General features: G+C 35.0%; 2 protein-coding genes across 5 annotated transcripts; one reads left to right on the top strand and one right to left on the bottom strand.

Annotated features, from left to right (window-relative positions):
* The first annotated feature begins 5,824 nt into the window (after nucleotides 1–5,824).
* Nucleotides 5,825–13,031, top strand: LOC109012780 (4-alpha-glucanotransferase, chloroplastic/amyloplastic). The gene is made up of 16 exons (XM_018994584.2): nucleotides 5,825–6,311; nucleotides 6,482–6,544; nucleotides 7,053–7,141; nucleotides 7,234–7,294; nucleotides 8,092–8,170; nucleotides 8,763–8,899; nucleotides 9,007–9,165; nucleotides 9,268–9,344; nucleotides 9,917–10,056; nucleotides 10,132–10,163; nucleotides 10,248–10,322; nucleotides 10,967–11,039; nucleotides 11,150–11,238; nucleotides 11,899–11,943; nucleotides 12,053–12,205; nucleotides 12,685–13,031. Exons 1-16 carry the CDS (start codon nucleotides 5,946–5,948, stop codon nucleotides 12,787–12,789), a joined length of 1,743 nt encoding a protein of 580 aa, XP_018850129.2. The 5' UTR covers nucleotides 5,825–5,945; the 3' UTR covers nucleotides 12,790–13,031.
* On the bottom strand, nucleotides 12,771–17,687 carry LOC108982841. Of its 4 annotated transcripts, none has more exons than XM_018954303.2 (10): nucleotides 17,448–17,687; nucleotides 16,836–16,931; nucleotides 16,592–16,666; nucleotides 15,992–16,060; nucleotides 14,668–14,744; nucleotides 14,426–14,514; nucleotides 14,208–14,283; nucleotides 13,765–13,855; nucleotides 13,601–13,666; nucleotides 12,771–13,483 (listed from the first exon to the last, which is right to left on the bottom strand). In XM_018954303.2, the coding sequence occupies exons 1-10, from the start codon at nucleotides 17,601–17,603 to the stop codon at nucleotides 13,364–13,366; spliced, it is 915 nt and encodes a 304-aa protein (XP_018809848.1). In that variant the 5' UTR covers nucleotides 17,604–17,687; the 3' UTR covers nucleotides 12,771–13,363. The 4 variants fall into 4 exon arrangements, with proteins under 4 accessions (XP_018809848.1, XP_018809850.1, XP_018809847.1 ...); XM_018954305.2 differs by having other exon boundaries at nucleotides 14,208–14,337; nucleotides 16,819–16,931; nucleotides 17,448–17,686; XM_018954302.2 differs by having other exon boundaries at nucleotides 14,208–14,337; nucleotides 17,448–17,685.
* Between the last annotated feature and the right edge of the window lie 231 nt (nucleotides 17,688–17,918).

Here is a 17,918-nt window from a genome sequence, read left to right as displayed (position 1 = left end):
CTCCAAGAGACAATGTTTTCTTCAATCTAAAATCATCTTACAAGATCTTAATGGCAACATCATTAGAACTTACATTGTCATGAATTAATTTTATTTTCAATTTCCCAATCTTTGAAACACTTTTCTAAAGTATCATCAATAAGAAGGTCAATATGTGGAGGTGACACATTACAAAAGTTCAACACACGCCTCTAAGATGCCAATCAGTATCTATAAAATGACATGTTACTACCATATATGAAAGTTTTTTACAAGAAGTCCATGTGTCAGTTGTGATATGAACTTTGTTAACAGGTTTAAGCAAAGCCTTTAACTTTGTATTTTCAGTCCTATAAGTTTTCATGCATTTCTTCTTTGTAGCAACCTGAGACATTTTTTTTCAATATGGAATGTTTGCACTAATGAACTTATTAAATACCACATGCTCCATTAAATAAAATTGATATTTATGGTAAAATATCATATAAGAGGTAAGCTCTTGGACCCTACTACAATCATAAGTAAAGTTTGAGACAATGAAAACACCATCTGCCTCCTTAGCCTCAATTGCTAAGACTTTTTATTTTTTCTTAGACCCCATGTATGCAAACAAGTTAGCAAGTGCCTATGTAGTGTAGTCATAGAACTCGATCAAGATGCTTTAAATAAAGTTTAACATCACTTGCATTGAGGCTGTTTAGCTCCATCTCGTTGAATTTCGACAAAATCATTACATACAACAGAAGTCCTCTTTCTCTTCTTTCTTTCATAGTCTACCGTTTGCACTTCTATTGGACCTTCATTAGAGACAGTATTAGGGGCCTCAGTATTTGCAATCTCTCAATCATCATCAGAAATGGGCTCTGCTAAGCTAATCCCGATGGAGTTTTCGTTTTCATTCTCCTCTACTAGATTAAGTTCATTCATACGATCATCCATTTGCTAAAATAAATCTTTTTAAACACAAAACCAGAAACATAAAATAAGTATATAAACATTGACCATAGAGGTTGTATTAATCAACTCAAATAAAAATAGACTTGTATTGATGGTTCAAGGTGCCTCTAGAAGCAAGAATACTAAAAGATGTTAAAGTCAAACAAATTTGACTCCAACAGTTTTGTTATACAGCCTTGCCTTGATGGCTCAATGTGCTTCTAGAAGACAAGACTGATTCAGTTGATACTAATCAACTAAAAAATGTTAAAGTCAAACAATTTTGACTCAAACAATTTCAATATACAACCTTGCCTTGGTGGCTCGATGTGCCTCCAAAAGCAAGGCACCCCAACAACATAAAAATAGAACAGATTGGATAAAAATTTTCAACCAAAACATGTTAAATATACCAACATTTCATACTTGAAGCAAGAACATAAACATAAAATAGATTGGATAAGATTTATGAACCAAAACATATTAAACACAATACCATTTCATATTTGAAGTAAGAACATAAACATAGAACAGAAAACATATGATTTATTAACCAAAACATGTTAAATAAAGCACAATTTCATACTTGAAGCAAGAACATAAACACCATACAGATTGGATAAGATTTATCAACCAAAACATGTTAAAGAAAACACCATATTTATCAACCAAAACTTGTTAATGAAAGCACAATTTCATACTTTCAGCAAGAACATAAACATTTAAAAGAAAGGATAATTTATAATCAACCAAGATATGTTAAATAAATCATCTTTAAATACTTAAAGCAAGAACCAAATAGGATCAGATTAATCAACCAAAATATGTTTAAGAAAGCATAATTAAATAATTGAAGCAAGAGCATGAAGCAAGAACCAGATAGGATAATTTATAATCAACCAAAACAAGTTCAAGAAAGCATCTTTAAATACTTGAAGCAAGAATATAAATATAGAATAGATTGGATAAGATTAATCAAACAAGACATGTTAAATAAAGCATCTTTAAATACTTAAGGCAAGAAGCAAATAGGATCAGATTAATCAACCAAAACATGAACAAGAAATCATCATTAAATAGTTCAAGCAAGAACATAAAGCATTAAGTAAGAACCAGATATGATCAGATTAATCATCCAAAACATGTAGAATAGAGCATCTTTAAATACTTGGAGCAAGAACATAAAGCCAGAACCAAATCTCCACACTCCTGACTCCAGTCAACAATATATAAAAATAACCCGAGAGAACTCAAAGAAGCAAATGAAAAATTAAAAATCTATAGTAAATAAATATAACATAGCACCTGATAGGAGGGGGAATAAGTTAAACTCATAGCAGATTGAAAATTTTGCTTCAAGCACAGATCTATAGGCAAGCTCTTCAAAAGGTTTTTTCCACAATTTTCAGATTTGAAATATAAAGCTCGAAACAGATATTTGTAAACAATAACACAATCAATATAGGAAAAGATTCAATAGCCTAATAGGGTATAGTATACCATTACACACAAAAAAAAAAAAAAAAAAGAAAAGAAGAAGAAGAAGAAAGAAAGAAAGAAAGATGCATAAACTTATCAATAAAAGTGATAGACAGTCACAGAAGAATGCATAGACGACTAGTGATGTATGGCAGAACAGTGTCACACCATTGACCACTTAGGAGTTCGCAGTTGCAACCGTTATCACTCTCAACCCTTCGAGAATCCCTGGCTACACGCGTGCAAACCTTCGAGAATAAGGCTGATTCCATGCAAATCAAATAGGAGGTAACCAGTGTAAGCATAGGAGGCTAGGGTTTCTTGATGGATCTGAGAGAAGGTCTAAAGGAGTGAGTCGAAGTGTGAGACAGTGAGACTTGAGAGTGAAACGACATAAGACTAAGCATCGTGTAAGTTTGTAACCCAAGCTTTAGGGTATTGAATCAACAACTCACAATATAGATTGTCTGATCCAACGGCCTTAGGCCCTCAATAACTCCACAAGACCAAAGTAAGTTAAGTAACTACAAAATTAAATACTATACTAATACTACTATAATCTATTTCAAAAAAAAAAAAAAAAACTATAGTCTATAAATTATAATACATGTTAATTGTTATATACTATAATTTATAAAACTAGCAAGCAGTGTTGTAAAAAAAACTATTTTTATTTATAGTATATAAAATTGTCTAACATTATATTTTATCAAACATTATAATTTAGTACTCATAATATGATATTATAGTTATATTAATTAGTATAATATAATAATACTATCGTACTAATATATTATATTAACTACAAAATGAGTATATTGATACCCTACGGTCTTATATTTGCATAAAATAATAATATTATTTTTGTTTGTAGTTATAATACATATGTATTATGTAACAATTAATACTAGACTACTACTACTACTAGTCACTAGACTCATTACACAAAAGACACTAGTCTAGTAGTCTACAAGTATGAGCTTATTGATTAATAATAATAGATATTAACGCTAAATATGTATATTACTATAGTTTATATAATCTTATGAATACAATATTACTAGAGTCTAGTGATTAATCATATATACAGTAATAAGATTAATAACTAGTGATAAGTTATTAATAGTACTTCATAGAATGATAGAATCATAAGTGATAAGTATAAAGTTAATAAGTTATGACTATAGTTTACAGCATATAGCTTGTAAGCATAAATTTTTATATGACAATCCAATATTTGACAAGAATAAGATAAATATATCAATATGATATATTAATATTATAAATTAAATTTATAGTACATGTAGTGGACTATAACTAAGTCACTATAATTCTATATACATAATTAATAATACATATATAACTTTTGGCTATTATATATATATATATATATATATATATATATTGTATTATATATGTGTAAATATGTACGAGTTGAGCTAACGAGTCGAGTCGAGCTTCATACGAGTTTGTTCACGAACATTATTCGAGCTAGTCGAGCTTTATACGAGTTTGTATCGTATAATAATCAAGTCTAATTCTGTGTTTACAAACTGGCTATTTAACATTTTATTCAAGTCAAATTCAAACTACCTGTCGAGTAGGCTGTTGATTTTACAGCCCTAATTATTAGGACTGATCATTTAGTGCATAGTTGCACTCACGTGTACTAGTATTAGCTCAACATAAATTAGTCCTATTTTTCTTTTTCATATTTTTTGGAAAAAATTCAGCAGTTAATATAATTAATTGAGTGCATAGAATGGAGAAAAAAGAAGTTGCGTGCGTGCTTCTCAAAAGATATCCACATTTTCTTCATTAATTTACTAATTTATAAAGTCTGAGACTCACTTCTTCTTCTTCTTCTTCTTCTTCTTCTTCTTCTTTTTTTTTTTTTTTTTTTTTTTTATGAAAATAGACTTCATTACATTTAATGAAACCGAAGTTACAATTGTGACTTATCAATATAGGAAAAATTCAAACTACAAGCCAACCTACGCATCTGCTCTGGAGCACTCCCGAACACAAATTTTTTTGTAACGGACATTGTCTAAACTTCTATAAACTCTCTCCGAACAAACCTTCCAGTTTGTCTGAGAGAATAGCGCTCTGTAAAAACAGAACTAACCGACTCCTCTCCAAAAAAGAGAAGCACTATCACCCCCGTCCTCCCTAGGAGGAGGAGTACTATCACTCCGTTTCTTCCCAAAGGAAGAACGGGACTCAGCCTGCTATAGACACCAAGTCCAATAGCTTATTTCTTTTGTTAATAAGCAGAGAGAAAAACTAACAAACACTGAAAAAAAAAACCCTGCAAAAAGTAGAGATACACTGCGCAAAAAACAAAATCACAAGGATTGCCCCTAGGATTTCATCTCTAACATGTCTCGCCGCCCCTCCTTTTTCTTTTTTTCCTTTTTCCTGCTACCATACGTTGCCTTCGCAGCCCCGTACACCACATGAGCACCTTGCTCCCCCCGCACTACCACCATCCCTCTCGGCCGCGCCGATCTGCTCCTATTGCCGCCATCTGCGCAGGAGGCCTATCTGCTCATGCCAATCCCCTCCACCTTCGCACAAACACCGGTCATCCGCCGCACGAGCAACGGCCATTTCCACCACCATCCGTCTCGCCCAACACCATTTTCGCACACACATCAGTTGCGCCCACAGCTCGAGCACCAACCACCCATCTCTAAAACGCATCACATGAAAACTATTACGAATGGAAATCTAGAAAATGTTGGATCAGGTTAATGAGTAATAGGGGTTTTGTGGATTTTCTCAGGCATCTAGAAGGAAAAATAAGACAAGGCGTAGAGATTGGATCATTGGAGAGTAATCCTCCCTGATTAGACCTGAAAAACACAAAAAAGGAAAGAAGAAGAAGAAAAAAAAAAAAAAATTGAAAGAAGGGCAAGAAGGAAGTGAGGGGAAGGGAGCCAAAGCTCCCACTCGAGAGTCACTTGAGAGTTAAGGCAGTCGTAACATGATCATGCACCTTGGGAATCCGACTTAACTTTTTAACCAATGAAAAGTCACTTTCTAATAATATCATGAGTTGCGTTACTTATAAGTTGGTTGACACGTAAATATATTATTTATTATGAATATAAAATAATTATAAAATCTAAATATTAATAAATAAGCTTGTAAATATATTTTTTCACAAAACTATTGTTAAAAATTAATGGATAATTTCATTTTATTTTAATAAAATACAAAATGATAAATTAGAATATAGGTTTTTTTCATTATATTTTTTTAGAACTATTCTGGACATCAATCCGTAACTGCAGCACACCCGTATTGTGTTTTTTTTTTTTTTTTTATACTCAATCAATAGAATGTGCTCCGGCTGCAATACACAATAGGCTGCAATATATATTTTCTGATTTTTTTAATCTATAATCGGAACAACTCCATGGGTCTCCACTCTCCAGCCGACTCTCCACTCTTTGGTGATTCGTCACGTGAATCACTTGCTTGCCGCTACTTCCTTATTAGCACTGCTGATCAGTGCTCACACTTGCCTTCCGTCTCTCTCGTAAATGGCTATTCCAAGCTGCCTCTCACTCTTGTCCTCATCTCCCTCTCCCAAGCTCTTCAGCTACTCTTCACTCTCCCCAGTTCCCACCTCAACCTCCTTCCTCTCATCCATGTCGGAATTCAGACCCAAACCAAACACTCCCCCGCTACACAGTGCCTGCTCCGTTTCGAAGCCCGACTCAGTGGGCGAAGATTTGCCTCTTGACTATGGGGATTGGTTCCCGAAACCGGACCCGAGCGATCGTAGAAGAGCCGGTGTCCTGCTCCATCCGACGTCCTTCAGAGGACCTCACGGGATCGGCGATCTTGGAGACCAGGCGTTTCGTTTCGTCGACTGGCTTCATGATGCTGGCTGCTCCGTCTGGCAGGTCCGTCTCTTCGCGCTCCGTTTGGTTGCCTGGAAAGGAAAACCTAACTTCGGAGATGGTTGCATTTTCGTTTTTATAATGATTCATTGGGTGCGTGATATAATTAAACAAAAGAAAATAAATGCACGGGAAAATTGAATTGTTGTCCCATTTATTTTTCGTGTGTGCAGGTTCTTCCTCTTGTTCCTCCAGGAAGAAAGGCTAATGAAGAGGGGTCGCCCTACTCCGGCCAGGTGACTGCTCATTTTAATAACTCAACTGCTATGTGGCTTTCTCTTCTTTCTTTTCGTGGGAGGATCCGCTTTTTAAGAATATTGTAAAAATCACGTTTTAGGCCCCAAGTTATAAATATAATTAATTTAATCTCACTCACGGTATTATTAATTTAATTATTCAATCCGGTTATCGATCTAGATACTGCAAAATGTTAAACCCATATTTAATAAAGTAATAAAAACAATCAAGATGAAGAATTTTATGATGCAGTGAAAACCTTTTCAATTAGTAAAACCACTTTACGGCACCTAATCCAAAGTATCCACTTTAGAAAACTTATGTTACAATTAGTTGTCACATACATTTGTACTTCCAATTGTTATAATTATCTTAAAAGATAAAACTTTACCATGTATTTTACTCAATCACAATTTATGCTTGTACTGTTGTACACCACTATTTATGTTTGTGTTTTATGATTTTTATATGATGGTCGGCTCTCTGTCCTTGATGGAATACTTTTAGGATGCAAGTTGTGGTAACACTCTCTTGATATCTCTCGAAGAGCTTGTTAAGGATGGTCTGTTGATGGAAGAGGAGTTACCAAACCCAGTGTGAGGACTTATAAATCAGGAGTGCACCAAGACATTAAGCTATGATTCTTCATTCATATGTCTCTTTTTTTTTTGTTTTTTCTTTCATGCAGTGATGCTGACCGTGTAAACTTCTCTACTGTTGCTGACCTAAAGGATCCTCTGATAGCTAAGGTGCATTATCTAAAGCAATATCGGGGCTACTTCTTGTTTGATTTTGTCATGTGAGTCAGAAATCGTACTGAGTCAGTGACTTGAACCTTCAACCGACCACTTGCTGCAGCACCCCTTATTTCTGTATGATAAAATATTACACATGATATGTTGGCTTCGCCTATATTTAAAAAAAAAAATCCTATTTACTGATAATAAAAAAAAAAAAAACTATTACACATGATATGATTCTGTAAGTGCTATGTGCGCACTTTATAAAGTTTCGCTACCATTATTGGTTTAGAACCAAAGCAGCATTACCTCTCCCGTACCATCGCAATTACTACCCAGCTGCTACTGCAACTACATCCACTTTACATTCACTACCACTCCCATATGAGTAGCAACGCCATAGTATGATTATCACCAATCAAAACTCCACAGAGCCATCACTACTGCAATCCAAGTTTGAAGTAATTTGTCCAATATGACAAATACCTCCTTTCTTTTGTTCACAGTTCATGAGCAGCGTGTCTGCCTATCTGTTAGTTGTGCTTTGAGGAGTTTTGATGGAAAGAGGGCAGAGATATTGGAGGTAGTGAGACCAGGATACTATGTTTGAAGAGACAAAGAGTATGAGTGTGTTTAAACTTCAAAGATAAAACGGAAAGAGGAATGTTAAACCTTTTCAATAGTATATTTTCAGATCTGTAATAGTGAAATTGAATTAAATAAAAGGGAGGTTTATTTTAGACTTGTATCCAGTTTTCATTTGTACACTAAAATGCTAATAATTTTTGTCCCCTTTTGTTTCTTAGGCTGCAGAGAGGCTTGTCTTGAGTGAAGGTGAGCTTAAGAGTCAGCTTGAGGCTTTCCGCAGAGACCCTAATATATCTAGTAAGGTTTTCTCACTTTTTACTCCTGCTGACCATATCATACACATGGTTTTCTAGTAAAATTAATCCCACCCACTTCCATCTGCATCTGGTGGTTTTGTACTTAAATGACTACTGCAACTCTGGTCTTGTGAATACAACAGTTTAGGCAGCAAACTGATATTCTTACCATATTCTCTCATATTTAGAGTTATTAGTTGGCTTGAGCTATACTATGAACCATTGTAATTGATGGACGATTGAAATGTCCAGAAGGCCAATTAAAACGGCTTTTTTTTGGTCCTTTTTTGTTTAGGATCCCCTTTCTTGTTTTGTTATGCTTTGTCCTTTTCTTTTTAAGGAGTGTGTTCCAATCGATATGCAATGACTTCTTCCCCATTTGTTGATGTTAAGTTCAATAAAACATTTGCATATATTTTAAAATTTAGGTTGCATGGGAATAATTAACTTACAGGTAGATTTTCTATCATAAGTTAGTGGGTCTCATTCCGGTCTAGTTCCTGGTTGAATTAGCCTCCGAGAGTTGCTGTACTTTGTGGACCCTAATCACTATATCCTTTCTTATGTATGTCCTATTATTTAAATTTTGGCAGGCTGGCTTGAAGATGCAGCTTATTTTGCTGCTATTGACAACAGTATAAATGCTTTCAGTTGGTATGAGTGGCCCGAACCCATAAAGAATCGCAATCTTGCAGCCTTGGAAAATATTTACCAAAGCAAAAAGGATTTCGTAAGATCCAGATAAAATATGTTATTATATTATTGGCTTATAGCTACTGAAGCATCTTTCATGATGCTAAGAACCCTCATACAAGCTCATGGTTTTTTTGTTTTCAGATAGATAATTTCATTGCCCAACAGTTCTTATTCCAACGGCAATGGCAGAAGGTTCGCAGTTATGCCCAGATGAAGGGAATCAGCATAATGGGTGACATGCCCATTTATGTAGGTTACCACAGTGCAGATGTTTGGGCAAATAAGAAACATTTTTTGCTGGTGAGTAGGTCCTTAATGAATCATGGGAATTGTGAATATTAAAACATGCTTTTGCAGTATCCTACCCTAGTGTAAAATACTGAATATTTATTTGTCGAACAGGACAGGAAGGGTTTTCCACATCTAGTTAGTGGTGTTCCCCCTGATGCCTTCAGTGCAACCGGTCAGCTGTGGGGCAGGTTCATAGTACACTTGACTCTGCCATGAAATCATTTATTCACATAAAATTATTTGTTCTTGGACTTTATTTTTTGAAGACATATATGTACGTATAGTAAGGTCAGCAGTCTAGTTTGACAGGGAATAAAGTTCCTTATTTCATGGCGATATCTCAACCTACTGCACATGATGATTGCTTTGTACATTTGTTTTTGCATAAAATTTTTCCTTCTTTTCCTCCATATTCTGCTTTGATTTGTTCTTTTTTATGGGGGACGTAGTTCTTACTTGACTATGGAATTTGTATTTGTCATTTCAATCACCTAGACCATGTTCTGTCCAGAATTGCTCACTGAACACAAGGAAATATACTGGGTTTTGCCACCAATTCCTATTCAACTAGATATGTTGTTTTATTTTGATATCTTTTGCAACAAGCCTGATCTTCCTTGTAACTCATGTTTACTCTGATTACCCTTACGTAATACTTAATCCTTTAATCCTTTTGTACTTTGCTTTCTATATTTTTCAGCTTATTACTTAACAAAAATAATTTTCAGCTTATTGATTAACTTCACTTCTAATTTAAAAGCCCTTTGTATGATTGGAAAGCCATGGAAAGAGATGGATTTTCATGGTGGATACGCCGCATTCGACGTGCGCAGGATCTTTATGATGAATTTAGGATAGACCACTTTAGAGGGTTTGCTGGCTTTTGGGCAGTCCCTTCTGGTGAGAGAATTTTAGATTATGTTTGGCTGATGGTTGTTTGTGTATGTTAGTCTAATACATTGCATTACTGTGCAGAAGCAAAAGTTGCAATGGTTGGAAGATGGAAGGTGCACTTTTTGCAATTCAGAGCTAATTATAATTTCTCTTGAGTTATCCCATTCTCCACTCCAGATGTTATTTTGTGACAGTAGGTGGGACCTGGAAAATCCTTATTTGATGCAATCTCCAGAGCAGTTGGGAAGATTAATATAATAGCAGAAGATTTGGTATGTTTGATCAGATACATTTCAAAAAGAACTTATTTCTTCACCATCTTTTTACCTTGATGTTGATATATGGCCCAGTGGCTCTGGTGGCACCATATTACGTGCTAACAATCATTGGGGTATAAAATCCTATGTTGCGGAGGCCCAATTTTAGCAATTTTAGAAGAAATTATGTTGTTGATGCGATAATATATCAACTTGAATAAAGTGACTTGAAAGCTGTAATGTTTTGTCATCTTATGGTCTATTGCACAATTTTGGTAGGAAAATAATGTGAAAGTGAGTGTGTGTGTGCATTGTGCTACGATTGTTGTATAAACAGTTGAGCTCAACTGAGCATATTTTTCTTGTTCAGACTTCTGCTCAGACACAGTCAATCAAAAGTGTCATGGTCATGATGCTCCCTTGTTTTGTTTTATAGCATCATATGGTCATGATACTTAGAACTTTCATTCAGGTTTGAACAGGTTTAAATACTTTTAGAACATTCACTGGGGTTTGAACATGTTAAATACTCTTTCTTTGGTACTGTCAATGGCTATTGTGAAGATTACAGCATGTGGCCTATGCAAAGGGAGCATCCTGCTTAACATATCCATTGATTTTGTTTCATATTTCTCATATCTTGTACTGTCGTGTGACAGGGAGTTATCACGAAGGATGTTGTCCAGCTTAGGAAATCCATTGGGGCTCCTGGAATGGCTGTCCTCCAGTTTGGTAGTAAATTATTTTTATTTATGGTACATTTGCCTTTTAAATGGCTGTGTTTGTGACAGGCCTTGAATTTTATGTGGTGTAATTTGTCGCTTTTCTGTTTTATGGTCCAGGTTTTGGAAGTGATGCTGATAACCCTCACTTGCCTCATAATCATGAACGCAATCAAGTGGTGTACACTGGAACTCATGATAATGACACAGTAAGATGCTTCCACGCTATCGACTTCTTTCAGTTTGTTGCTGGATTTGTCTTCTTAGTTGTGTAAAATGGGAAAATGTTTCACATGATATTATATAACATACCTCTTTGTGCTTGCATAATCTTTGAGACCTTTAGGCCTGGTTTTGTTTCACAAACATTTGAAATCATCTCATCTCAACATCCAAAACACCATTTAAATACAAACATTTTTAATTTTAAATTTTCAACTTTTTCATCTAATCATTACCTAATCATTACAATTTTTCCAAACTTCTAAATAAAACACAAAAAACAATTCAACCTTTTTAAATCTCAAAACAAAAATAATATTAAAAATATATATTGTAACCCTCTTTTAATTTTATAACTTTATAATTTAACTTTTTCTCTCTCGTTTCCCAAAACTCCATAACATCTTAACTTAAACCATTTCACTATTATTTTCAAATTATCTCACTACAATTCACAGATTTATCATCTCAACTCATCTTATCTGTGTAACCAAATGAGGCCTTACTGCTCTTTGATCCAATGCATATTTTTGGGCTTGTGAATTATATCTCTGGAAGATTTATTCCAATTCTGTGGTTCTGATTTCAAACTTTTCTTTTTTGAAATTTTAATGGAGCCTAATAACTGTTGTTCGTGTGTTTTATAGATCCGAGGTTGGTGGGACCTTTTGAAGCAAGAAGAGAAGTCCAATGTGTGTGGTTTCTTATCGTACCAATCACTCATCAACACCTGAAATTTCAGATGTACTTGAACAGGTTCACTTCTGCTAGTATTCTTATGTAAGTTGATTGTTATCTCAGGTACTGAACTATCTCCCAATTACGGAGGAAGATCATATCCCATGGGCCCTTATCCAGTCTGTGTTATCTTCAGTGGCCCAAACTGCAATCATACCTATGCAAGATGTTCTGGGGCTAGGTAACTCTGCCAGGATGAATATTCCTGCTACTCAGGTAAAGTATTGCTAAAACCGATTGAGAAGATAAGGGTATTGTGCAGCTTTTTTTTTTTTTTTTTTTTTTGTTTTTGAACCAGAAGGGGTTGATGGCAGATAATGTAACCTAAACCACAAAAGGGGATAAAATATTGCAGGCTCATAGGCCATCGAATCTCCCAAATCATATTTTTCCTCCGCTCAGGAGGAGATCATTCTAGCCGAGTCTATAAACTTGAACTAGAAGTCTTTATGCCCATCCTGTTTAGATAACACGAGCAGTGGTACCTTCGAATTGCATATATAGTCAGTTAGAATCTAGGAGCCATATCTTTGAGAACGCCAAGGAACCCGTTTCTTCTTACCGTTTGGGTTATAGATCTATCTTTTCCTTGTCTAATATAAACAACAGCTTTTTGGCAATTATTTCTGTTGATTTTGTCTTCTAATTAAAATTTCATGCTGTGCATATGTATAATTTCTTTGTTCTGAACGTAGCTTGGAAATTGGAATTGGAGGTTGCCTAGTTCAGCAAGCTTCGATAACCTGGAGCCTGAAGCAATGAAACTGAAGAATATGCTTTCTATATACGGCCGACTGTAATACTTACATAGAATGTATGCCGAGTGTAATAATATCATCGATGCTGAGATTTCTATAAGCGGCTACAACTCGACCCCCGGGGGGATGGCGGGGGTTTGCCATCCGTCTTTTTATTTTATTTTGTAATAGAACTACGTATATACAGTAAACCATGTATCCATAAGAAACTTTGTATAACTCAAAAATAAGACCTATGAACAAGTCTGGCTTTTTCTTTATTTGCTGATTTCATCTGTTGATTAGCCAGTGATCAAGTAAGATAGCATCAAATTCAATCTCTTCTGTAGCCAAAAACTATATAGATAGACTTTATTGTAGGCAAACAAACTGTTGTTGAAGTTGCAATCTCTCAGAGCATATAACAGCAATACCCAAGAGCATATATATATATATATATATAATGTATAATTGTTAATTAATTACATATAGGGAACAAATATTTTGTAGCCTAGCAGGCAAAGGTACTCTTGAAAACCATCTACATTGCTTCCATTGCAAAAATGACTCGAGGCCAAGAATGATGAAAAGCTACATGTTTGAAAGTTCAAGTATGATGAAGATTCTGATCTAATAACTATGAAGCTTTTTCAATGGCCTCAATGCACTCCAGCACAGTTGCCTTCTTTGACATTGCTGAGATTAGGGCATCATGAATCACCTTGTTATTTTTTAAGAGGGATCCTGCAAACAAAACCTGCAGTGTTTTCCCCAACATCAGATTCTACTATCTAAGTGCATAAAAGAACTGTTTCCGGATAATAACCATCTAAAATTTCAGTGAAACTGGATACAAATCATGTTAGGAACTTACAGCCCATCTAGTGAGATTCTGTTGCTGTTCTTTGCTAAGCTGTGGCTTGCTTCTGTTAATAAATCTCTATAGAAAACACAAAAAGAAAAGTAAATTTATGACTATCAATCACCAACTGTTTCAGAACGTAAAAACTCAGTCTTAGACAAATATTGGATATACACCTGAAGAGTGAAAAGATCAGCTGATTGACCAACCACTTTGTCATATTTCAGACCTTCTGCTGCCAGTCCAGCCATTGCTACCACTGCCAACCTGAGAAAGCCATGGCAGTTTATTTCTCCGACACCGGTCATATATAAGACAATTCAACATTATACGAATCTACAAGAATGTCTCCCCTTCTGTTGACAGTAGTTTCTTAACATTTCCTTTTATGCAATATCTCTTGGCAGTACTAATGCAAACCTTCAATACATATTTCAATATAGTGGAGTGTTTAGTGAGCTTCTTCTCAAACGTTGAATGATAAAGTGATGGCATATTTAATTATCCACTCGTATAGCTTGCTTAAAAAACCTACAAACTTAGAACTTATGAGACATAGAAACGCATCCCACAATTTTTGGAGAAGGATAAGAGACTCATAGAAACTGTACGAGGATACCTGTCTAGTTCCTTGGTATCAAGCTGCCCACTGTATATCAGCTTTTCCAGCCTTTCATCAATGAGATTGACATGCTCTTTTCCAATATCCAGCGAATAGCCCAGAATGGGAAGGCCAATTAAATAAGCAACTATAAAGTTTATGGAGAACATTATTTCGTCAGAATTGATCAATTAGGTGCCTCTTATCTTTGGCACGGGCATTAATGCAGAGAGTACCTAAAAAATGAGCTGCTTCATGACTGGTAATCCTCTCCTGATAATCAGGAAAAAATGATGAAAAGCCACCAATAGCAGCCTGAAGAAGCCTACAATATAGATTAGAGCAGCATTTATAAATGCAAAATCCCTGAGTTGTAGACCAACTACAAAAAGTAATATCTTGAGGACTTCACCCAAATTAAAATTTATATAGAATATTTAAGGAATAAAAATTATAATCCTCTAGAGCTATTTCTTACCCAGGAGAAGTGCTTCCCACAGCCAAAACAACTAAAGATATGCTTCCAATCAAGTAAGGCACAAAGAAACCCCAGTCCTACGAATGGTAGGAACAAAAGATATCAGTATGGACTCTTCAATATTTTCCCAGCAATTTATTACAAAGTGAAAGCATCCAAAATATTATAGCTCCAACCAAAACACAATCACATGAAAAAATCTCCACGGTGGGCATGAAAAGAGAACTTACATAAACCATAGGAAGGATTCATTTGAATGTGCTATCACTTGAACCATAATATGTACTCAATTAATGTAATAACAAATATATTCAAAGGCTGATACAAAGATGCACATGCAAAGAGACTCCCTTGCATTTAAAGTCCTAAATTTACTTCCTAAATATTGGTCTTGACAGAATTGGGTATTTGAGGGGTTGCAGGACAGTAATTAAAAAAAAAAAAAAAAAAAAGTGCAGCTCTCTAGTTCACTTTGATTTCTTATTCTTTGTCTAGGCATGTGGAGGGTTTTTGTTGCTTTTCCGGGTTTTCCCTCCTTGTGGATATCGCTTCTAATTATTCTGAAGGCATATAGGAGTTGATAGTATAGTTTAAAATAAAAAATTCTAGCAATTGTGGCTCACATCTACATGCAAAATTCTAAATAATTCTTAATACTCTTGGGAATATTCTTAAAATAGCTGAAGAGGAAGGAAAATTATTTCATGAATCTATACTAATTGTGCTTGTGTAAAGATATTAGCTTCATTCTTTAGTGAAGATCTTAAACAAATTGAGAGAGGTTGAAGTATGTGAGCAATCAGATCAAGTACAGAGATTTTCTCTCATAGACGTTTCTTGGTTGCCTATTTTTCTGAATTTTCTACATAGTTGCATGTCCACAATTTATGTAGAACAAGATTTCAACAAATATGAAAGGCTATTTTCCCAAATTCATTATTCTCCCGAAAAAAGAAATAGGAAGTGAGAATCTAATACCAGTTTTGTTATGATTTGTAGCCCAAGCAGAAATGAAGTGAGATTTTTTTTTTTTTTTATAGGTAATCAAGAAGTTTTTTTCATAGAAGTAGGCAAAGGAAGTGAAAAATTATTTATTGTATTGTTTAGTGATCCAACACTGTCATGACTCAATTAGCAAGAAATATTCCAACTTTCTTTCTCGATGAGCATTTTGCCCTTTCATATCAATGAATGAGAAGAGGCTGCTTGAATCTAACAATGCAAATTGATACAAGACGAATATGCCCTCTCAATCATATTGTTTAAGATCATTTAAGTTACATGCGGATATACATAACGGGAAAAGGGATATAATAAAATTTACCCCAGGAAGCTGACCAGCAAGAACGCCTAAAAATCCTGTTGTGCCAACCACAGTGAAAAGGAAAGCCGCCTGTCTCATTGAAAATTTTCAATTTTATGAACAGCAGCTTGAACCAATTCTTTTGCCGTGCAAAGAATAAGAATTGGAATGAAAGTGTACCCAAAGTTTCAGGAAATTTAATAACTTTATATCACCACCTCAAAGAAGTCCCATTGGCTATGGGTATGAAAATAGTAGGAATTAAAGAAAATATCAAAATATTGAAAATAAAAATTTGAAATCCAGATGAAAATAGTCAAGAATTTCGCTTAATTAGAACACTTGGATTGAAGCCTTTTTAAGTTTTATTTTTTTTTATATCACTTATTAGAAAAGGTTGCAACATTTTTCAAATTAGTCTCTGCACAGAAAAAAAAAAAAAAAAATCCCATTCTTTTCAAATCTATCTGCTGTGGATTGAAAACTAAACAGGTAAAAGCTATATACAAAGTACAAGTCAACAGCTAAAAAGAAAGAAAAAGATGACTAGAACATAAATCTTTTGTTCACCCTATTGCAACAAGCACAACTATAGTGTGCTAGTGTTGGATATATACTTACATCATTTCTGACACTTGGGATTGCAAGGTTCTCGGCATTTTTCATTCCAAGAGTTGTCAATTCCCGAAGAGATGTCTGGTGCATGATGAGATGGTCAAACTATTTAATCTAACAAAGGAAGATAACAGGATAAACTCAAAGCAGTGATATACGTTATTCATATACATGTATGCATGGGTTTGAAGGTGTGGCTAATGTTTTGAGTACCACTTCCCAGAACTTCATACTTGTAATGGAGACTGACCATACGGCGGGAAACATATGGCTGAGAACTCCATCTCTTGGCCCAACCAACTTCATTCAGCTGATCAAGTGCCTCTTTAACGGCAGTGCTATCTTTCTACAGCAAATATAGATACGTCAATTGGAAACAGTTACAGGACTTAGTATGCCATATATTGTTTATATATATATATACACACATATATGTATAAACAATTAAACCTATAAAAGAGTTTCTTTGAATCGGTAAGCACATCCAATTGACCTAGCATGCCAATGTGCTTGGGTCTTTTGAGAAACAAATGGATATAGAATCGAGTCTTCTACAATGATAGACTATTCGTGTAGGGTATCAATCAGATTATCAGGACATGGAAAGAATGAAGGAAAAGACAACGACAAATCTCAGCAAGTCCAAGAAAAAGAATAACTCCAATAGAGTCAAAGAGGTTCCAAATCTAAGAACCAAATTAAATCCAAAGCGAACAACCTCTCCTAACGACAATTGGAAAATACATTTGATTGTAGACCGACTCAGCCAAACCATATATAGATAGCTTCACAGGCAAACATGACATGGAACTTAGACGCGAGAAACGTGCAGTGAAGTAATGAGTTGTATTCTCAAAAGAACCTTGGCAATGGCGGATTCGAGGGTCTTGAGGTCGACGCCAGGGGCAGCAGAGGAGGCTCTGATTCGAAATTTCTGGCGGATGAATTTGGAGCATTTTGGGTAGAGAAAAAGTTCACTGGTGGCAGGCTTTGAGAGGGAAGCCATTGTTAACGACATCGTTGTGTTGTAACCTCTGAAACTCGGGGCACTGACACGATAAGGCTTGGTGCTTCGGGTTCACTGGTTTTGTTTGGCGCCACAACGACATCACGTGGATCTTACGATAGAGTTATCGACATACAATCATCATTTCGTATTAGTACATGTAATTATTTTTAAAAAAATTTTAAATTACGATAATATTTTTTTTTAAATAATATTCTTTTTTATTACTCTCATTTATCAATGGGATTGCGTGTGCAATCTCCGCTCAGAAATGTAAATAAAATTTCTCCACACGATATCCGACTTCCATTTCAATAAGATTAGATT

The sequence above is a fragment of the Juglans regia genome, chromosome 10 (assembly GCF_001411555.2).
Source record: "Juglans regia cultivar Chandler chromosome 10, Walnut 2.0, whole genome shotgun sequence".
NCBI lineage: Eukaryota > Viridiplantae > Streptophyta > Magnoliopsida > Fagales > Juglandaceae > Juglans > Juglans regia.
Note: the sequence above shows the minus strand (reverse complement) of the source record. Positions and strands in the feature narration are given on the sequence as shown.